Source organism: Spodoptera frugiperda, chromosome 30 (genome assembly GCF_023101765.2).
Source record: "Spodoptera frugiperda isolate SF20-4 chromosome 30, AGI-APGP_CSIRO_Sfru_2.0, whole genome shotgun sequence".
In the NCBI taxonomy this organism is placed as follows: Eukaryota; Metazoa; Arthropoda; class Insecta; order Lepidoptera; family Noctuidae; genus Spodoptera; species Spodoptera frugiperda.
This window is the reverse complement of record NC_064241.1, coordinates 12,124,314-12,146,749: the sequence shown is the minus strand read 5'-3', so window position 1 is coordinate 12,146,749 and position 22,436 is coordinate 12,124,314. Positions and strand designations below refer to the sequence as shown.

The window sequence follows — 22,436 nt, the reverse complement described above, 5'->3', positions numbered from 1 at the left end:
AAAATCAATGAATGAAAATATTCGTTCAAAAACTATAAAATGTGACACTCAACAAGTTAAAAAGCAAAAAAGGATAATACATTTTTAATAAATGAAAATATTAAATTTTTAATATTTTGCGTCATTTATTTTAAAATAAACATTTCATATTCATGCATTCTGTATCGTATTATTTTCCTTGTATTATGTTATGGTTGGAAATCTATAACTTTCATACAAATTAATCAATGGTCGCTCGCAACTCGCCGCTGTCATTTTTTTATCAATATGACGTCTATTTTTATTTTGTGATTGTGGAAGTGGACAGATAACGATTTGTATTCTTGTCGAATATTATCAATTTTTCAAGCATACGTGAATTTTATGGCAAAAATTAATGAAAGTGCAGTTTTTCAGTGATGAATTATGCTATTTACAATAGTTATTTGCGATTCCGGCAGTGATTGTAAGTAGTTGCAATATTTATCATTGATTTTTGATATTATTTTGTTACAAATAATTATTTAATGAAATAACCAGTATTGTGTTAAAATTCAATTCTTAATTGTCTATTTATATGCTCCGATGCCTGTTCTAAAATTAAACTATAATTTCTATACCTAGCTGTAATTGATTTCTAACTCAAATTCAAAATTCAGTCAATATTTAAAACGCTACTTCTTGTAACTCCGAGTCAACGTTCCAGTGAGTTTCACACTGTAATGTTTTGTAATCAATGTCAAACAGCACTATTGGCGCGCTGCCAGCAATAGTCCCGAAATAGTTTACGCCGGCGTGATGATATTTTCCGTTTACTCCACTCCCTGTTTTATTTGACATAGCAATATATTATGGACCGACACCACCCACTTAACGCGAGTTTCCACGGCTCCATGAGGAGCAGGGATTCCTCATCAACAGTTGGCAGTGATGCAAGAGAGAAGATAAAAGACTGTTTCAGAAAATTCATAGCTTTTATGTTTACACAAGTGGGTGTCGGCGCCCTTGTTGTTTGCTACGCGATCCTAGGCGCGGCGGGCTTCATGCACATTGAGAAAGATAGCCCCGATGTGCAGCTACATGAAGTGAGGCAACTCCGGCAGAACTGTGCGGAGGCACTGTGGAACATCACTATCACAGACAACTTGTTCAATGAAACTGCCTGGGTGATTAAAGTGGATGAAGTACTCAAAGTGTTCCAAAATAACATCACAGCTGCCATTCACACCGGCTACAATGGCAGGTCGGCCGAGGACATCTGGTCATTCCCAGCAGCTCTCATGTATTCCCTCTCAGTGTTCACTATGATTGGATATGGGAATATTGTACCCAAGACAGTGTGGGGCAAGATTGTGACTATAGCATATGCTTGTTTTGGTATACCAATATATGTTTTGTATTTCTGTAATATGGGCAAGGTGTTGGCTCAGTCATTCAAGTGGTTGTACATAACTGCCCATGAGTGTAGCAGGAGAGATGACACATTGTTTGAAGATGGAGAAATGCAACCAGTAAAGCGGAAGATTACAGTACCATCAACAGCCTGTTTGTGGGTCATATCTTTCTACATAGTCACTGGGACGATAATGTTTGGAGCATGGGAGAAATGGAACTACCTGGATTCCACATACTTCTGTGTGATAAGTTTGTGCAAGATTGGTTTCGGTGACTTTGTGCCAGGTGCTAATATAGCTGACTCTGCGGGTGGCTCTCATTTGAAGCTGGTCATCAACTTCATTTATGTACTCCTGGGCATGGGTCTAGTGGCCATGTGCTACAACCTCATGTGTGAAGATGTCAGAGTGAAGGTCAGGGAGTTACGCGAGGACCTGAAGAACTGTCTGGATGATATCACTCTGAAGATCACTGTGTGCATGAATGACACTAAATATTATCACCAGAAAAACAGTCGGAATGTGAAGTGACCATAGTGTACTAATATTATAATTTATTTAAGGAAACATTATGAAATCTAAGTCTATAGTTATGTTGTATGATTTATTTAATAAATGCATTTAGTTACTATCACTTGTGTATTCATTAGAAAACATTCTGGAAAAAATTTCTCTGAAAATTAAATCAGTATTGATTTAAATAAATAATATAACTTCTATATTATCTACAAATCTAACAATAATATCAAAAGATGTATTTTTTTATGTTATAAGCCGGTAAATGAACATAAGGATCACCTGATGGTAAGCAATCATAACTCGGAAACAGTGCATCATAGGACCATGTATCTCAGAGCCTTCTATGGTCCTGGTCAACCTGAAACTGCAACAATAAAAGTCAGAACTATTTCTCCAGTTCTTTTTATCCTGGAAAATTGTCTAAGTAACGAGGGTTTGTGTTTTTTTTGCTGCTATAATGCCCTAAGCGTATACTCCCACTCCTGGAAATCCGCGCCTATGATGACCCACTGACCCTAAAATTTGTTTATTATAAGTACCGTAGGGGAAAACAGACAACTGGTAGAAAGCTAGTTTGACAAATATAACATACCTAGTTCGTAATTTATGGCAGTGGGACAGCAACAATTAGTGTAAGAAGCCGCACCATGCTGCCGGTGCGTCTGCGGCGCGTTGTGGGCCACGAGGGCCGCTCCAACGACGCCCTGTTCCAGCCGGCAGCCCGCGCTCCGCCCCTCTCACAGCATACCCTCGTGTTCTTCGGGGGTGATGTCCAGGTTTGTGTCATGATTGTCTACTTAGGTAATTGTTTTGTAATAAAAAGTCGTCGTAAATTATTGAAGAAACAGGTGGGAATAGGTTCTTTTATTGGGGTCTATAGGCAAATCTGTGTCTGTGATGACATAGTCAATTATTTAAACCTCACATGAAAGAAAAATGGACACCCTTAATTCTGAATAATACTTACATTCCCATATCTGCTATATAGATATCTGAAGCAATAATATCTCCCTTCCTACTGTATGTTTTTGAGTATATAGGGGATGACATGAGGATGGCATCATCTTCTGTTAATTACTGGCCCACGTAATAATTATATTCAATATCAAGTTATCCTGCTAAAGCCACAGCCACAATTAGTATCAGTTCATATCTGACGTAAAATACGTCGAGCGTATGGTCGCACTAACGTAACATCGGTAGAGTGTGAACGGTCAAGTGTTTTCTATACCTACATTTATTTGTTCTGGCGTTACGCGACCAATAATATGCGACGTATGTTCCATCACATAGGTAATATGAACCGACCGTAAAACTGTTATGCTATAACTACATGTTTATGTTATCAAACCCTAGGACTATCCAGAGCTGATGCAGGCCCACCGTGACAACAGGAACTACATAAAGTGGAACCTGGAGAACACGGTGCGCATGCTGGGCCACAACTTCCCCACCAAGCACATCCTGGCTGTCCGGCCTTCCAGGTAAGTCGTGCTCCGAGAACTACAACCCTGGACCTTGGCTTTTACCAACCTTTTGGAATACGTATTAAGAGAATTAAAAAACAAGTATAGAAAGTGTGTTAGCTAGTCTTAAATTACTAAACTTAATTTGATAGGATTTGATATAGTTAGTATAAAGCCTTTGTTTGGATTTAGTGGTATATAGTTACATTCCTAAAAGTATGAAAACATTAACATTAAAAAGTAAAGCGTGGAGCTCCAATAGTCACGTTTGTGTCGTGCTATTTAGTCATCAAATCTTTAATTTTTTCATACATTAATTCATACCTTTGCACCATGTGGGATAGCAGCATAAAACCTCAGTGCGCCAACTTTAGAGATTGATAGAAGATCAAGAATTTTATACCTTAACTAGCGACCCTACCTTCGCATGGGTACAATGATGATATAATATTATGCATGTATTATACATATAAAAGGTTTATATGTCTCTTGAATGACTCTTAATGATGAAAAAAACCGCATCAAAATAAAGAATTAAGCATACAGTATATAACAGAGAAAGCACCTTTTTTTATACATATAATACTTATTTTATTCTGCTCATTATAATCTACTGACAATCATAAGATTTCCCCGATTACCATAGCATCGGTTCTAAGGAACATAATTCTATATAATCGAAGTAGGTACGTCGGTGGTTCCAGGATAGAGTACAAGAGCTTCAGTTGCTATGACAACTTCGTGCCCAGCAACAACGCTGGAGTACCAGAACATACTCCCACGCATAGCGCCCTGCACCATCTGGAGAGGTTGGTAGTGATTTTTGCTCTTATTGTTAACTGCATAGGGTCTATTTTGTATTATCTTGTTTCTTATATTTAAAAAAATATTAATGTGGTGTGACTATGTTTAGTGTAAGAGTTGATTAGATTCTCAGGACTCTTGAATGGAGGATTTGTTACCGATTATAATTATAAAATTGACCAATTTACAACATGAATAAAAAAATTAAGAAGCAAACTGAAACTTTCAGTTCGATTACCCAAAATCAAAGAAGTTCGGCATTATACGGTACTCTGTCTTACTATAGGTGCATACTAACCTTTTTTGACATATAGGTACTAATATGACTGCTATGACATATCCTTATCTGTCTGGATAATTTATATCAAAATAAGTATCAACTAGGTACCTATGTTATCCAGCAAATAAATAACATTTTACATCTTCTCGTCGCAGGCTTCTCCAAGGAGTCAGCAGCAGGATAAAGAGTTTCTCCACCTCGGAGCTGGTGGAGGCATTCTCCCCCGTGTCCCTGCCTGAGGATATCGACATAGAAGACCTACATGTGAGTTGTGTGTTTTAGAAAGACTATAAAATATCTCTAAACAATATATAAAATCAAGAAAAATTTGATATTTTGCGAAAGTAAAGGGTTTATAATTATAAATTAGTTACACCCTCGCGAGTTCACCCGTTCTGCTCCGCTCCTTTTGATCATAGTCTGATGTTTTATAGCCTATAATTTTCGAGGATAAATAGACTATCCAACACAAAAATAGTTTTCTCAAATCGGACCAGTAGTTCCGAAAGGTTAACGCGTTCAAAAAACTTTTGCAGCTTAATATAAATTATAGTAAAAAAAAAAACTCCCAGAATAAACAGCAAAACTCTAATCACTGATTTTAAAATTCATCATCATAGAAGAAAGGAGATGATGTTTTATTTAAAATACCCTTTTGTGAAATTTCTCTTATCAATATAATCAGATTACATTCCACAATACAATATCTTCAGATTAAGATATAGATTACAGTATACACGGCAATCTGGTTTAGCTCAGTTATCGTCGTTAGTCTGCGATTATTCTGCTGCTATCAGTAATGCTTAATTAGCGTGAAGTATTCATTGAAATCGGCCACGGTTTGAAATCAATGGATTTACTTCAATGATAGTATTTATAAAAGTTGTTGTTCTTTATCTGAAAGATGGACGTAGATAGTTCCATCTTTGCACCCATTTCCACTCATTAAAAAAACGTTATAATATGTTTAATAGTTTTATAAAATGTCGCTTAGACCAATTAGACTTGATGTTCATTTTAAATTTAAATTGTTTTACGTCCCGTATAGTCCCAGGCTGGATATCAATGGATGTTTTTGTTTCTGAAGATTTGGACAAGGTGAAATTGAGAATATAATAAATCTCTCGCTTCTCTTACAGCTGGACTTAGACATAACAAATATTTATTTTTGCAAATAGGTTAAAGGTTTTGAAGAATTTTGCACGTCAGTCAATCTCTTAAATAACTAGATGAGGTCGGCATTTCCTATCGGACTATAATGTCTCCTGATTTGACCTAGCCTATATCTGCTAAATTAAATCTAGTTTTTGGATAATGATTAACGATTGTAAATCTTAATAAATATCATACTCACTATCTATTACCTTCAGAGGAAAAATACGAAGCCTTACGTTTTTATCCGACTGCTAAAAATATTGTATTATTTATCTTTCTTATTAAACACTCAGAACTCAGCGATCCACGCGGCGGCCGCGGCGGAGGCGACCAAGTCCAACGGTGCGAAGGCGCAGGCCGGCAGCTCGCAGTCTGCAGACAATGTGCTCGCCGAACACAAGCCGTGAGTAGGTTTAGTTCCAATGGATGTTGTCTCTACCGCACCATATACGTCTTACTTTGGTGGAAATTGTTCCTTTCTTACTCCTTTTAAGATGGTTTTATCCTCTACTACTCCTTTTGAAGTATTCCAGGTACTAAAGTCGGAATGGAGAAGAATAGAAAAGACTTAATTAGTTTGAGATCTCAAGCCAGCATGATGATTTTTATCCATTCTCTACTTAAGTTGCAGTAGTAGGAAATGTGTGGCGAATTTCCCAAAAAAACTGTATCACTCGTGTCTTGATTTTTAATATACTGTTACAAATACACCACTAGTGTAAAACAATGAATGATTCTTAACTTAATAACTAGGCTTTGAATAGTAAAGTCAGTGTGTGTTCGACTGTTCTCGTCTCGACTAGTTTTGTGGTCATCACATAATCTTAATCAGTACCAGTATCTTTCTGGCTTTCTGATTGGTTGGTTTAATCGAACCGGCGAGTGCTGACTGTGGTCTCGTTTCAATTACTTTAAACGTAAAGCAAACTCATACTAAGGGTACAGATTTAACATAGTTCATACTGCATACAATACTTAAGTTCTAGTGTTTGTTCCAGTGAGTCGGACCCGCTCTGGTGGCGGGAGAACTTCGCCCTGGACGAGACGCAGCTGACGCTGGTGGGGTTCAGCAAGGGGTGCGTCGTACTCAACCAGCTCATCTACGAGTTCCACTACACCAAGACTCTCACTCCTGGAGACGCGCATATGATGAGGTGAGATGGTGATTTTCATCAGCTATTTAGGCTTCGTGGTGCGTGCTAATCTTGTGTCTACGTCTGGTATTTAGCTTACATTTTTCACATATTCATACATAATTTAATTCGTAGCGGGATCGAAGACAGTCATTCATGTCCCTGGGACGCGTCGGACTTCAGTGTTCCGGCGTTTTCATGTTTGTATCTACTGTAGATCCTGGCTTATAGGAGTTTGCAGCGGTATGGGATATTGTGGCGGGCTTGTCCCATATTACAAAAATATATATTTACATGCCACCCACGCGCATTTTATATTTAATTATAAAAAACAAACATTTAACATATACCTACTATTATTATTAAAGCTATCGTATATGTGTAGGTTCATGGAGCGTATAGTGGACATGTACTGGCTGGACGGCGGCCACGCGGGCGGGAAGAACACGTGGATCACGTCGCGCAGTCTGCTGGAGACGCTCACTCGACTCAGTAAGTGGGACACTGTATTCTAATATGGTGTGTAGGAAATAATGATCGGGCGGCGAGCAAGAGTATCTCCGCCCGACCAGAACCAGACCCGTGCTAACAGCGCCGAGCGTTCCGGAGCTGGAGACTACCTAGCGGTTTAGCCAGTGGGTAATATGGAAATAAAATAAACTATTGAATACGGAGACTGGACGGAGTCATTTATTCCGTTACATCCACATTTCCTTTTGCAGAATAACTTATAAGTACATAAAATACAAACTTTTGTTACATGGGGTTTGGCAGAAATCACTAAGTACGATCCTTACCTATTTCTTTACCAAAGAATTCAATTGGTTTCAGATGTGAACGTGTTTATCCACGTGAGTCCTTACCAAGTACAAGATGAGGCGAGGCCCTGGATCGGCAGAGAGGAGAAAGCTTTCACCAGCTTGCTGAAGAAACTTGGCGCAAAGGTATTTTGATTGAGTCTACATTCATGTGCTGAAGATAATAAAGACTGTAAAGGTTTTTATATCATTATTTTAATTGTACTTTTGCCAAAAGAAATATATTTTCATGACTAAGAGCCGTTTCACAAAGTAGTTTCGTATGCTATGGCAATAGGCTCACCCCCTATTACATGGGACTTATAACACAAATGGTGAAAAGTGGTTGTACATTATACAGTGGCATTACGTGCCGTAATGTGCACCTCCGCCTACCTCTTCGGGGATAAAAGGCGTGACGATATAACTGATACCTTTCTACGGAAATTACGTCAATTTATCCGTCAGTTAACCTTATCGTCATAGGACTATCTCGCTTGCTTTGTTTATGGGTTAGTTATCCACCAGTTAAGACTATCTGGAAGTCAATCAACAGTCCCTAATAGTCTCATTTCTCCGTCCAGGTGAACAGATACTTCCACGAGCAGCCCGGCATGACCCACTCGCTGCACATGCACTTCGAGGTGCTCGCCAACTTCAAGAAGATGCAGGACTCCATCCCCGCCAGCATGCCTGATACCTCCGACGAAGACGCCTAGACTCCTCGTTGCCATGGAAACCTTGCTAGTACCGGCGGTAAATATCACACATTATTTAGCGCCTGTTTCACTACCTTCATATAAGTGCCCGATAAACTTATGTGACAGATAGTGCATACAAATTACATTCTTAATTCAAAGTTATCTGATACATAGCGATTATCCAGACATTGTGAAACAAGTCCTTAGTTTGAAAAAATCTCTACATATTTTAAATACAAAGTTTTATAATGAGCGTAAAAACTGCTATAGGGACTTTTAAGCAGTTTTGTGGTTCATAAGGAATGGTAGGAGTAAAGGAAAATTCAATAGGTCATATCATATTTGTTATTCCACCTTTTTAGAACAATAAGTTCGAGGTATCAGCTACTGACTTGATATATCTATACCTTAATTGGCAAACCAGCTAACTCCTTATGAGCAAATTTTTCAGGAGACATTTAAAACTCTATCATGCTTTTTGTTCCATACGATGTTAAAAAAATATTTTTTTTACAAAATGTGGAGTTGGCTGGTTTGCTAATTAAGGTATCGATATATAGTATGTGTTATTTTACGCCGGTATTTTGTAGGTAGTTAGGTGTATATTCAATGCAAGCAAGGCCTATATCGTCACCTTCGAATCCCTAAAATGTTGTATTTGGTGTACTTTTATTGAGAAAAGAAAGAGATTATGTTCTAGTCAGCTGTTGTTACTCGGAGGTGGCAAAATTTTAGTTTGTATGTAGTTGATGGATAATAGAGAGTGATTTTTGGTGAATATGTTTATGTGCTTTTAAAGTTCTTCTAACCTTTTAATTGTGAAGCTTATTTCAACTTGTAGTCATACGGTCACACTTTAAAACTTTATAGAATGGATTGTCAAAATGCTACTTTAGAAATAACATGAAAAAATTATCTAAGATGATATTTTTGGTACTGCAGGTATACGCAATTCTATCATATTAAATGCTTTGTCTTAAAAGCATAAAAAATCTGAATTTTAGTGGGCCAATGGACCAAAAAAAATTGTATCTTTTCCGAAATCGTTTTTTGAAAACGAAATTCATTTCGTTGTATGCTAAACATATTTTATTAATTCGAAGATTTCGGATCCAAATTAGATTGCATAATTAATTTCAGCCGTAAGTCATGCATTTCTTTATTAGATTTTCAACTTTTTTGTTTGTCAATAAAGTTGAATATTATCTATTATATAAAAATAAGTCGGGTTTTCCTTCCTGACGCTATAACTCCAGAACGCACGAACCGATTTCCATGGTTTTGCATTTGTTGGAAAGGTCTCGGGTTCCGTGAGGTTTATAGCAAAGAAAATTAAAAAAAAATAACAAGAAAAGAGCAGGTGGCGAAACGAAGTTCGCTGGGTTTGCTAGTACATAATAATTTATGGAACTTCTGTCTTATGGCAACTTGTAGCAGCTCAGAATTCTTTTCATAGGAAAACGTTGGTATTGCAAGGAAATTGTATGAATATGGTTGTGGGGAGATTGTGAAGAGAAAAGACTTGTGAAAATAATGTATTATTCATGTATTTATCACGATTTTATTTTTGTGAACACATTTATGTTAGAAATAAGAATATTTTTTTAAGTATTCCTGTCCTATTTCAATTATAATGTTAAGTTTTAATTGAGTTATGAACTCTTTACTTTATTCACGAGATTTCCTCTCCAGAACTGAATATTTTTTTATTTATTTATAATTTAAAGTATGTATTATTTATTTATATACCTAAGTTATGAATTTTGTGAGATTTTAGTTATTTAAAACAGGTCATTCGCACCTTGTGGATGTTATGAACATCCTACGCTCATTTTTGTATAAGAATTATCATAAAACATACTAAATTAGGTAATTTTCATGTGGCTTACTTGCTTTACAATATTACGGGAATGCCCGATCAGTTTCGAGTCCAACCGGGGCCCTTGAAACCACATGAAGATTATCTAATTCTACGCTCATTCTCGTAGGGACAGTTTTTCATATTCGTAGTAGTAGCTTGTGCTGGTATATTTATTTGCCAGTGTTGTAATCTGCAATGTGACAGTACAATCATGTGTGTACTGATTCCCAAGATGTCAACATGAATTATCATGAATGTAGACCTTATGTCTAAGTAGTTTAAGCATATTTTGGCCAATTTTAATGAAACTATGTTATTTACTATCATTTGAGAACGTTTGGCGGTACAAAATTCATATTTTATATATATTTGACAAATTGTTATTTTTGTAAGACAAAGGCTGGGCCTAGTGTCAATGGATAAAGTGTTTAGGCTAAAAAAACGAATTCTTATAATTCAGTGTATAATAGTGTAAATAAATTGCTTTAGAATCGATATCTATTTGGATGGAATGAAATTGATCTCAATTTATTCGATGAATAAAATTATTTTTAAAGCAAGTTTATTTGTTTTATTAGAAAACACGCAACGCAACGAAGGAGTAGGCAGAGATGCATTTGCACAATACGGCACTTAATGCGATTGTACAATGTACAGCCACTTTTCACCATCTGTGTTACAAGTTTCATGTAATAAGGGTTAAGCCTTTTTTTCATTGCGATATACTGGTGGGCACAATTCCAGACTCCAGTACTACTGAGCAATTTTCGAAAAAAGAGAACGAACCGATCCCCTTGTCCGGCAGTGACACTTGCACCACTCGACCAACGAAGTAGTCTTGAAGAATAATTTATGTTGGATAGTCCATTTATCGAGGAAGGCTATAAAACATCACGATACGATCAAAAGAAACCGAACAGACCGGGTGAAACCGCGAGGAAATAGCTAATACATAATTATATAAATAGGGAGAGATACAAAATGAAAAGGTAAATTTGCTTGTTAACAGTTTATTAGGTAAAACTCATTCATATAACTAAATACAAGTAACCAATGTACTAGAAAACAAACCCGCTCGTTACCCAAATAAAATCATTATGCTACAAATTGACACTCACTGTGCTACAACACATTGCTTGCAGTATAACCTTACGAGAACCGATTTGAAACACACATCAAACTTAAAAACGAACTTTATCCATAAAGAAATAAGGTTGAAACTTATTCAGTTACAATGGGATGAAATGGAACATGTATTGTGCAATATTTACACTGATGACGTCATTATGTTGAGTTACACTGCATGCAAGAGAACTAACTAACGCCCGAAATCAATAACCGATTTTGGTCCAAAAACTCCATTTTTGACATAAAATCCATACAAGAAATGTCAAAAATCGATCTTAGGGTGCAATTTATACTAGCGCTGAGTCGAAGCCTGTTTCCAAAACTGAACATATCAAATTCAACCTTAACTCCACAGAGACGCTTCGATGCGCTGTGTTCGGGTCTGCACTAAACCCGTGGTATGTCGGAACGCAGATCTACGCGAGACACAATGTGTTTTCTATTGTGTCTCATATACCGACAGACGAGACGTTGAATCACCAGATTTTGCAATAAGATCGGTTATATATTTCGAACGAAACACGAGTGGACGAACACAGCCTAACTCACTTACATACATAGAGAGGAATGATTTATATTGATTCGAACATAATATACAAAAACCAGAGATTTCATTGCAACTACAATTTAGTTAAGTATTAGAAAATTACAATATGGAAGGACTTTGGTGATGACAGACGATTCGTGATTGTGAGCATACGAAAATATACAAAAAATGTTTATTAATTTTCAAAATTCACTACTGTGAACTATTGTGAGACATACTAATTAACTAAAAATTACGGATTACTCACGTAAATTAATCGAGAACAGCTCTACTAGTTTCGAGCCACAGTAAGCGCGACGTCGCCGCGTCTGCACACTACTTATGATGACGAGTCGCTCTGTAACTTGAAACTAGTAGTACTAGAGCTTTTCTCCATTAAAATTTACTGTGATTTTTAGTTAATTCGCAGTAAACTATCAACAACAAGTTGTTATTTTATACTGAAAACCAGTAATCTACGAGCAACTTGCAGTTTCTATCTGTATCTTATCTGTCTGTATTAACAAAAATACTTTTTACACTAAAGTTTGGTGAAGAGATCTATGATAAAGTGTCCAGACAAACAAACAGTTTGATCAGAATATACAACTAATATTATAATGCACTTTTTGAGGCAGAAGGCGTTTTCAAAGATGGATGCTTACATAGAAATATTTCTAGCTACAGAAAAATACATAATTAACATCAATTACATGTAACTGGGTTGAATTTTTCGCTTAAGATGGGGCATAATTTGAAAATTACGACATCATACTCGGTTTCATCATGGAAGGGTATTGAGCGACTTTTGGTTGAGTTTAAGCTCAAATATGAGAAGTCACAATAAGTACCCTTTCCAAAATAAATAGAGTTTGTGTAGATATTTTAATAATTGATTATTTCTACATACAACTGTGTCTATGTAAGCATCCACCCGGAACTCAGCGAGTTGTGAGTTCACATGTTCTCAAACTGTCCGTCCTTGTCTAACAGTAAGATGTTGGGGTTCTCCTTCTCAAACTCAGTGGGTTTCCTCAGCCGTTGCTGGTCAGTCCACTCCCCCTCGCCGGCGCCCCACTCGCCTACCTTCTCACCTATAACGTCTATCTCATCTTTAGCTCGCTGCTTCTCCACCTGGACAAAAGAAGAGGTATTTTAGAATTTAAGAGTAATTAGAGAATTAATGATATTATTTTGATGAGTCTCGTAAATGACTGATGGTTTAATAAATGACTGATGGTTTAATGGCGCAAATCAATAAAAGAGGCCTTAATTTTCGAGTAAAGTACCTTTCGGTCTCTATGGAGCGATATCCAATATATAGCAATAGAGTCGTCTTATGTGACAGGGGTCAGTATAAAATATTATTGACGACTGGAGAACCAAAAGTATGTGAATATGTTACTATTAGTAAGTGGACTGCTTAGAAGTGAAGAACGGCAGTTCGAGCTCAGTGGCGTTTTTTTTCTAATAGGACAAGGCCGCCACAACCTCCCTAATCGCTGCAACTCCTAAACCAAGATTTACAGTAGACACAACCATGAAAACATCGGAATATTGAAATCCGCGTTCCAGGGACATCAATGACAAGTCTTGGATCCCGCAACGAAATAAATCAGATATATTATTAGAGGAAAACGATAGTTTCCACTTCCCTCAGTGAATTTAATGCAGGAGACATAATGACTTAAGCCAAAAGGCACACTGGCTCAGTGGCGTGTTGATGACGTAATATTAATGATGGTGACAGTGAAATGAACGATAGTGACAATGTGTGTGCGTGTGTATAATAAGTTTGCGAACCTGTTACCTCCGTGTCGTATTTAGCGAACTTCTCGAACATGTTGGCGTACAATTGCTTCTCCTTCTGCTTCTGTTTCGCGATCGTTGTCTTGCAAACGATTATCTGGTTAGCGGCAGCCTGGAAGGGAGTTGACATAGAAATTAGTAGAGAAAAGCTGTATTGCAGAAGAAAAAGGTCAAAAACAACTTTTATACTTTTTTTTTTGTCTTGGACGCATTATTATCCAGGTAGGATTTCTTTGCAACAAAACTATGGCAATCTACAACCCATCATTCATTCATAAGAAATCATTATCCATCTAAATCTGAGTCAAACTAGTGACAGAAAAGCTTACTCACATATTATTAATGGAAAAAAGCTCTACTAGTTTCGAATCACACCTACAGCCAGTAGGCTATTCGACGTCGCCGCGTTTGTGCACGTTGCTAATGATGAAGAGTCCCTCTGTGACTCGAAATTAGTAGAGCTTTTCTCCACTGATAATACGTATATGTAAGTGTATGGATAGTTATTATAAAAATATAGAAAAGCTTACCTTATTCTGTGGTTCAGCCTGCACAACCTTCTCAAAGTCTTTGATGGCTAATTCAGCCTCTCCAAGTCCCAACAGAGCCTGGCCTTTCCTGAAGAGACCCTTGACATTGTTCTCGTCCAACTTCAGGGCCTTCAGTGCATGCTCCTTGGCCTCGAAGTGGTGAGCTGGCGTGACCTTCAAGTAGACCAGGGAGAGGTTCAGATGTGCTGATAGAAGGAGCTCCTTCGCTTGGTTTCTGCTTTCTTCTGTTTCACTTGTATCTTCTAGCATGTCTAGAAGAAAAGAAGTTTGTTAGTAAGGTATTAGGTTAATATGTTTTTCTGACTACAGTTTAAGATATTAAATGCTGTGTAATTAACTACAATTACAAACAATTAACTTATTAACGTACTTTAAGGACTTTTTAGTCTAGTACAAAATATACTTTCCACATTACATGACCTTGGAGATTACAAGTATAGGCTTACCACACGCTACGATGATTGAGCGCATAGCAACCGAGTGAAACTACCACAAGTCGAGTAAGGTATAAAAGGGTAATAACTAACCTTCAACTAACGTAACAACTCGCTTGTACATCTTAATGGCCAGTTGGAATTTGCTGCCCTTAAAGTAGTTGGTTCCCTTCTCCTTAAACATCTTCGCCTGCTCAACCTTCTCCGGCCCATCCATGGACCAAACTTCTTTGGTTTTCTCAAAACTATTTAATTTCACTACGTATTCTACGACGGAGTTTGGTGGTACGCCCAGTTCAGCGTTTCCTTCAGATTTGAAGGCATATTTCGGTTGGATGGTGAGCCTGGACTTCTCTCCTTGCGAGAACTTCTCTAGAGCCCTCTCGATACCCTCGCAGACTTTATGTTCGCTGCCCTCTCCAAGGGGGAATGTGACTGTTCTAGTGTCGAACACCTTGCCATCGGCTTGCAGTCTACCTTCCAGCTCAACTGTTGGTAAAACGATAGTAACGTAAAGTATTTGCCTAATAATTTGACAAATTATGACCAATGTTTGGGTCTGTGAGTATTGTTTATGTGAAACTAGAGTTCTGTGGGGTGAGGTGTTCTATATAGTTTTTCATTTTGTTTTAATTGCCATATACTAGGACTTTTTTGCGCCGTGAGTGCGTTTCCAAACATACAAATTCACATATACAATACACACACTCTTTGCGTGATCCACAAATTGCTGTTTCGTTCGGAAATCGAACCCTTAACATATTGCACGGCAGCTGATTATCCAGCTACCGCACCAACCGTGCCGTCATTTGAAGATCAGGTTACAATCAGAATAGAAATGTTTTCTCCCGTTCCAATTTCACCATTATTCACAATAAGCTTGTCATAATACGAATCATATTTCAGTCTATTCATAGTAGCACAATAAAGTATCACATTACCACTGTGAACTAAAATGCAGCTTTTGTATAGAAATGAAAACTAATCCTTTAAATGTGGGAACTTAATTCTTAGAGGACATAGGAGTGAAAGTTGGTTCTTATGTACTTGCAATAAGGTACATAATATATTAACTTTGTCATACAGAACATGTTTTGATAGAATTCATTATAGTATTTTAGTAAAGAAGTAAGTAAGCAATATACACAATTAATTCATTTTACATCTAAATTTAGATTAGCACATGTTTTATTAATTTTTCAGGCTACGTAATGTGAAATCATCAAGACTAAAATTCCGACAACATTTTTATTTCAACTTATCATTATACCTATCTACATTATATCGCCAACTCGGAAACCGAAAGAAATAAATCATAAATTACCATTTTAATACTTTCATTATCTTTTATTTTGGAAAAAACGTTGCCCCACACTAGAATTTTATCCTGTGTCTTAAACAAACATACAAGTTTATATACACACCAGATAATAGACACCCAGACCCGAAACATTAATTTGTAGATCACACAAAGAGTTGCTCCGAGCAGGAATCAAAATTGCAACACAATGTGTCACTGTTTTTAAATATTTATTTAATAAATAGGGCATTATTTCAAGTAACGTGTAACTTACAAGTACCTACTTATCGATGTACCATTTCTATAGTAAAAAAAAGTGACACCATACCTGTAACCATCGCGCCGTCATTGGGAGCGTCATTGCCAGTTCCCTGCTCGATGATGTGACGCAGGATGCCCTTGTTCTTGCCAGGGGACAGGTCCTCCACCTTCCAGTCTATCATCTCGATCTACACAACAAACAACAACTTGAAGATTGTTGATGAAGCAACACACACAACGTCACGTCTTTTTATCCCCGAAGGGGTAGGCAGAGGTGCACATTGTGTTATAAGTCCCATGTTATAGAAGGTAAGCCTATTGCCATATACTGGGCACAATGGGCATTGTTCATAATTTATAAAATATCGTAATTGAAAAACCATTTCGAGGAATAGACTTACTCATCATTATGGACTAATTAATAATTTAAAATATTTATTATTTATTGATATTTCGTTAAAATACGGTTGACCTTGCTTGTCCTTCAAATGACGTCATAATAGGACGTATAAATTAGTATCGTTGCCTCATGTTTCAAAAATTAAAAAGTTTTAAGTCAAGCCTACAACTGTCAAATATAAATGTCATGTCAGTTTGTTTCGGTTTTGTTTACAAAAAATACAAAGATTCAAATTCTAAGTTTCTTCTGCATAAAGTGAAAATGGAATACAGAAAGTGCTTTGTTCCAAGTTGCAGCAGTAATTGTAAAAATTGTCCAAACAAAATCTTCGTTCGCAATAGGGAAGACTTACAAGAGAAGTGGTGTCGAGAAGCTGGTGCGGAATATTACAAAGTTTATACTATGTATTGTCGCGAAGATCATTTTAATGTAAGTACCACAGAAGTAATAGACTCCTATGATATTATCAGTCCCATTATTGTCCATATCATATGTTAAATTACGTTTTATCACATGTTTTATTGTTTACAGCTTATATTAAGGTTATTATTATTGACAGTTCTATTTAGACAGCTATTATTGACAGTTGTACTTTTTTAATGCAACCACACTATGGCACAGATACTATCGTTCTGAGCCTTATGATGACGTCACCCATATCAAAAATTTGAAAATCTTAAAAAATATTTTTGACGTGGTTTCTGATCCTTTTATCAAAATATTCAAATTAGTTTCTTTAAATGGTCTATATTATCGAAAAATTCAATAAAAACACAAGGTAATTTTTTTGAACAATGCCCATTCCAGACTACGTGCTTCTACTGACAAATTTCGAAAAACAAAAAATCCCAATAATACATTTTCCCGACCCGGGAATTGAACCCGACCAACGAGGCAATCAATTGATCAAGTCATTGATGAAACAAATACAGATAAAATTTAATTTGTATATTCCAATAATACATTTCCTAAAGCCACAGACGAATTAACAAAGAAGAAATATAATAATATAGGTAAACTAGCGGACCCGACAGACGTTGTCCTGTCTACACGTTAATTTGAAAATTTTAAACTTTTTTTAATAAGCTAAAACATTCTGGACCTTTTTGATGAAAATTATTATTCAAATGTTATGACAATATCTAACGTCATTAATATTTGACACTGCGATGGTAGCGCCGTCCGTCGGATCCGATGTAAAACATTCCAAAATCAACAACTACTAATAAATTAAAAATTAATTAAAAAAAACATTGTCCTCTTGAACACACACAAAAAGTTTCATCAAAATCCGTCTAGTCGTTTAAGAGGAGTTCAGTGACATACACACGTACAGAAGAATTATATATATAAAGATTATGTATTCTTATTGAAATAAGTTATTTGTGAAAATGTGCATAAATCAAGGGTTCAAGTCACAGGTCATTTTCAAGGATCTTCCCACAAGACTGCATGGAATATATCAACTAAAACATTTGGATAAAGAAAACAAACACTGCTTGTAAGTGCATACAATGAGTCATGAATTTGAAAAAAGCATTCTATAAGATTCCAGAAGAAACAACGTCACGCCTTTTATCCCCGAAGAGGTAGGCAGAGATACCCAATATGACATGTAATGCCATTTTCACCATTTGTGTTTTAAGTCCCATGTTTATAGGGGGTGAGCATATTGCCATATACTGGGTAATTCCAGACTCTGTGCCTCTAGTGATAAATATTCGATAACCCGAAAAAAGACTAGTAATACTTTGCCCGACCCGGGAATCGAACCCGAGACCCCTTGTCCGGCAGTTGCACTTGCGACCATTCGACCAAAGAGGCATTGCAGAAGAAAATTAAAAAAAAAATATTTTAAAATTTAATTTGATAATACAAGTTGCAAAACCACAATATCCTTAAATTTAATAGATAATAAAAATGTCGTAAATGCGGTTTTTGTGAAACCATGACTTCCTATGAACATTAAATGTTGTTTCATAGAAAAAAGGTTAGCCAATTGTATTCATAGTATTTTAAAGGAGCTAGCAGAGCACAGTTATGATTCACTTGGATATCAAATAGATGGTGATTGGGTTACTATAATCTATGCTAACCTGTTGTGTGCCAGATCCACACAAAACACAATGTATTTCATATTGTACCTCATATGTGTAGCACCATTTAAGTGATTAAACATTTTGCAGAAAACATATAATAATTCCATTCACAAAGATCAGTTCTTACCTCAAACTGCAGAGTGGAGTTTGGTGGGATTTTGGGAGGACTGCCAGCAGCCCCATAGGCGTACATGGGTGCGCAGGTCAACACGCACACCTCTCCTTTCTTCATCGTAGCTACACCTATGTCCCATGCTTTTATGACTGAACCTATGGACCAAGAAATAGAGAATATTAGATATTTTTTATTCACCATCACTACTTCAACAACTTCCAGATCAGCTGGTGAGTAGGAACATGTATCTTCTAGCAGTTCCCTGTGCTCTTAAATTTATTATTGATGGTCGAGCCATTTCAGAGAATAGCCAGAACAAATAGACAGACAGACAAAAATTGAAAATAATATTTTGGTGTATGTATCATATGCATGTGGTAAAAAGCAGTTTTTTGGATTTTACAAACAGGCACTCCAATTTCATTTATAAGTCTAAATCTAGAATAATACTGCTAATAGAGGTTTTTAATTTCTTTAGGGTTCCAATTAGAAGAAAATTCCAATTGGAATATGTCAACAACTCAGTTTCAAGTGTATTATTAAACATCTAGAAGTTATGGTGCTGTAAACTCATTGCAATACTTTTTTTAACACCACTTATACAAATAATACGATTGAAAATTATATGAACAAACAATAAATTAGGTATTGATTACTTATTCATAAAAACCCATAAAACAGCTGTGCAATTTCTCAAGTCTTATTGGAAATTGGAATTTCCTGTATGATTGGTATTTTTTTTTTAATTATTTAAGCACATGGTAAACTAATGTTAATTCCAGTTTTTACATAACATAACATCATACATTATGCATCACCATGGGGGTAGGCAGAGGTTTATGGTGTACATATTAAATGAAATAATAGCTGAGCCTACGAATATAGTCTTAAATTAATTAGAACATGAAGCAGTTGGGAAATTTTATTAGGGCTTCATATAAACAGAATCAACATCATTGATTCAAAATGTTTATTTGTTAATATTACTAGGACAAATGTGTGCATCTGATACTTATTATTTATAGAATAGGTTAAAGATAAATCGATCAAGGTAACGAATCAAGAGGTCAATTACTTTAGTCAGTAATTATAATAGACAAATTATTATGAGTACCTTTGCCTAAGTTGAATTCAAATGGCTCGTTCCTGTCTCTGCTGGAGTCGAATTTGGTGCCGTCCAGGAGTGTTCCTGTGTAGTGTACAGTGACCTGACACCCAGGGTTAGGAGTATCTGTTCCTGTACCCTCCTTGATGATCCTCTTCAACACACCACGATCTCCGGTTTTAGTAATATCTACGCCTTCATCGACAGTCATGATGAAAGATTTTTATTTATTATTTCGTTAATCGAAACTGTAATGCAAAAGCACGTACGAGAGAGCGAGAACTTTTAAATTGATTATTTTTTCTCGAAAACTCAGCAGTCGCGCGCCGGTCAACCTTTTCGAATGATTTGTGGCCCACAGATAAAACACGAGCAAGCGTGGTTTGTGGAATTTTCTAGATATGCTATGTCATCATGTGTCTCTTTTTGTCATACGTAATAGAAAGAGATAACAAACAAATACTAAAATAATTTCTGGTTCATAGATTCATGTATTGCTTCGTAATGTAGCGAAATTCGAAAATAAATTAGAAAAAATATTGTTGTAGGTGATTATATTTTAAATAAAATATTTTTTTAATTTTACTACTTATATTCAAAATTGTGTCCTAAATTACGCTAGTCTCGACAATAATAACGAAAAAATTCAGTCGCTAAGTAGTTCATTAATTTTTCAACTTTACAGTGATGACATAAGGTTGAAAATTAGTAGAGATTTTAAATTAGCGAACAATTTATGTCGTTATAGTAACAGTATGCCGACTCAGAAAATAATCTAATCTACTTTAATTACCATAAATAATATTTGTTATATCGTTCAGAATAAAGTCAATGAGGTTCTATAAATACGACTATTCGAAATAACAGTAATCACAAAAACATACGTAGCGCGGCTATTTCAAATTACCAATAAAAAACACACAAGTACCTACTTTACCTAACTAGATGGCCATGTAGGGTAACAAATGCGAGGCTAGGGCATGCAATTCTAACAAGTCTAAAGTTTTAGCTTTAGGATTATCAGAAGCAATACCCTGACAAATGAAAATGTGCTTCGTCTGTAAAAATGTTTTTTTGAGAAAAACTTAGGATTGCTATGATTATCTTTTATTTTCAAAAAATAATATTTTTTTTGTGTTGATTGTTGTATTTTTTAACCTTACATACCCAAAACGAAAATGTAATTTTTTTAACATACCTTTTATACTGCTACAAAAGTACAATATTTTTCATACTTCTAATTCTAGGTATTTTGTTGATCAAAGGGAACACACATGGAAAAACAAAACACAATTATTCATAATTATGTACAGTTTATTTATACAGGTGTTCAGTCTTTAAAGTTGTTTTTATGATAATGTAAGTACTTTTATACATTATTTTAGAACTCATGACTGACATTTAACAAAAATAAATATAATTTCATCGCAGTAGCTCTTTGCAGTGGTATTATAAAGATAACAAGAAGTTATGTACATTAATTTTCTTTTTTGAATGGCAACCAAGTCTCCAATACAGTGTTGTTGACTATACTGCCTGTACCGAGTGTTGACAACAGATTAAAAATGCCTCAATAAATAAATACAAGCTTCATCTACTTGAATTATTTCAAATTTAAATTGAAATTAATTCCGAGCTGCAATTAAAATATAATTTTAACACACTAGAACTATCTAGCAAATTTTAAAAGCATTTACAAAGTCTTTTAGTTACAACCATAAAAATAATATTGCTAACAAATATTAGGGCATTTTGTTACATAATATCTGTAAAACTTTGATGAACTTTGGGATAATAGTTTCTTGAATAAATCTGTTCTCCATTCATCTGAGCCATCGCAGCAGTCACAGATGCCATCGTTTACTTGACTAGATGGTATCACATTGAATGTTACCGGCTTCTTCCTATACTGTGTCTCACAGTAAAAAGTTCCGTTTACACAGGCACTTGTGCTCGGCTCATCCGTGCCATCTTCACAATCACAGTAGTCATCATTCACCTGCTCAAAAGGAATTTTCTGTTCTGATTTCAAACAAGTAAATTCATTTAGCTGATCCGGCCTATATCTCGCCATTTGAGAATATAAGACACCATGAATTATGCCATTTGTGTTTATAAACTTGTCCTCCTCAGATTTCAAATGCGTGAAGTGTTCTACTTTCTCATGCACTAAATTTAAAACTGGAACAACTCTGTTGGTGTTACCGGTCTCAGAAGTTATGGTTAAGAAAAAATACAATTGATAAAGTATGAAACATATGACCATGCAGAAAGTTAAAATGATTATGTTTTTCTTCTTTTTAAGGCCCATCATCCTGGCCATTTAGATACAGTATTAACACTACACTTTACTTTTCTCCGGTCAGTAATTTACAAACAATAATAAAGAAACACGGAAATCAGTGCACATATTTTTTTACATTAAAAACGGTAACATAAAACATCCATTACAACAGTACACTGTTTTTGTATGGTCGTGTCTATCTTACCTTTTTACTCCAATTGCTTAAACATTTGATAAAAAGAGATAATAATCGTAAATAATGCTTAATATTAAATGAAACTTAGATTGGAATGGAACGTTTCATTTCAGAATTTACTGTCAGACTGTCAGTGTCA

The 22,436-nt window shown here is 35.8% G+C and overlaps 4 protein-coding genes across 7 annotated transcripts; 2 read left to right on the top strand and 2 right to left on the bottom strand.

Annotated features, from left to right (window-relative positions):
- Positions 1-221: 221 nt before the first annotated feature.
- Positions 222-8,627, top strand: LOC118269833 (mitochondrial protein C2orf69 homolog). 3 transcript variants are annotated; one of them, XM_035585162.2, is made up of 10 exons: positions 222-445; positions 2,506-2,668; positions 3,249-3,376; positions 4,042-4,167; positions 4,598-4,706; positions 5,891-6,000; positions 6,596-6,751; positions 7,116-7,222; positions 7,562-7,674; positions 8,112-8,627. In XM_035585162.2, exons 2-10 carry the CDS (start codon positions 2,540-2,542, stop codon positions 8,244-8,246), a joined length of 1,113 nt encoding a protein of 370 aa, XP_035441055.1. In that variant the 5' UTR covers positions 222-445; positions 2,506-2,539; the 3' UTR covers positions 8,247-8,627. The 3 variants fall into 3 exon arrangements, with proteins under 3 accessions (XP_035441055.1, XP_035441057.1, XP_035441056.1); XM_035585164.2 differs by having other exon boundaries at positions 223-445; positions 4,063-4,167; XM_035585163.2 differs by having other exon boundaries at positions 224-445; positions 4,045-4,167.
- Positions 631-2,004, top strand: LOC118269834 (TWiK family of potassium channels protein 7). The gene has a single exon (XM_035585167.2). The coding sequence runs from the start codon at positions 831-833 to the stop codon at positions 1,902-1,904; it is 1,074 nt and encodes a 357-aa protein (XP_035441060.1). The 5' UTR covers positions 631-830; the 3' UTR covers positions 1,905-2,004.
- Positions 8,628-12,250: 3,623 nt separating the features above from the next.
- Positions 12,251-20,178, bottom strand: LOC118269798 (FK506-binding protein 59). 2 transcript variants are annotated; one of them, XM_035585113.2, is made up of 7 exons: positions 19,827-20,178; positions 18,725-18,867; positions 16,166-16,286; positions 14,631-15,026; positions 14,083-14,354; positions 13,547-13,664; positions 12,251-12,877 (listed from the first exon to the last, which is right to left on the bottom strand). In XM_035585113.2, exons 1-7 carry the CDS (start codon positions 20,026-20,028, stop codon positions 12,858-12,860), a joined length of 1,272 nt encoding a protein of 423 aa, XP_035441006.1. In that variant the 5' UTR covers positions 20,029-20,178; the 3' UTR covers positions 12,251-12,857. The 2 variants fall into 2 exon arrangements, with proteins under 2 accessions (XP_035441006.1, XP_035441005.1); XM_035585112.2 differs by having other exon boundaries at positions 13,554-13,664.
- Positions 20,179-21,110: 932 nt separating this feature from the next.
- On the bottom strand, positions 21,111-22,291 carry LOC126912810 (uncharacterized). Its single transcript, XM_050706876.1, has one exon. It carries the CDS (start codon positions 22,138-22,140, stop codon positions 21,550-21,552), a length of 591 nt encoding a protein of 196 aa, XP_050562833.1. The 5' UTR covers positions 22,141-22,291; the 3' UTR covers positions 21,111-21,549.
- Positions 22,292-22,436: the final 145 nt, after the last annotated feature.

What these genes read in the sequence shown, in the direction of transcription:
- LOC118269833 (XM_035585162.2), top strand. Translation starts at nt 2,540, where the DNA reads ATGCTGCCGGTGCGTCTGCGGCGCGTTGTGGGCCACGAGGGCCGCTCC. An exon ending in TCGACATAGAAGACCTACAT is followed by an intron (nt 4,707 to 5,890) that starts GTGAGTTGTGTG and finishes TTAAACACTCAG; the next exon opens with AACTCAGCGATCCACGCGGC. An exon ending in GTGCTCGCCGAACACAAGCC is followed by an intron (nt 6,001 to 6,595) that starts GTGAGTAGGTTT and finishes TGTTTGTTCCAG; the next exon opens with TGAGTCGGACCCGCTCTGGT.
- LOC118269834 (XM_035585167.2), top strand. Translation starts at nt 831, where the DNA reads ATGGACCGACACCACCCACTTAACGCGAGTTTCCACGGCTCCATGAGG.
- LOC126912810 (XM_050706876.1), bottom strand. Translation starts at nt 22,140, where the DNA reads ATGGCCAGGATGATGGGCCTTAAAAAGAAGAAAAACATAATCATTTTA.
- LOC118269798 (XM_035585112.2), bottom strand. Translation starts at nt 20,028, where the DNA reads ATGACTGTCGATGAAGGCGTAGATATTACTAAAACCGGAGATCGTGGT. An exon ending in TGAATTCAACTTAGGCAAAG is followed by an intron (nt 18,868 to 19,826) that starts GTACTCATAATA and finishes CTTGGTCCATAG; the next exon opens with GTTCAGTCATAAAAGCATGG. An exon ending in AGGCTGAACCACAGAATAAG is followed by an intron (nt 13,665 to 14,082) that starts GTAAGCTTTTCT and finishes ACTCCCTTCCAG; the next exon opens with GCTGCCGCTAACCAGATAAT.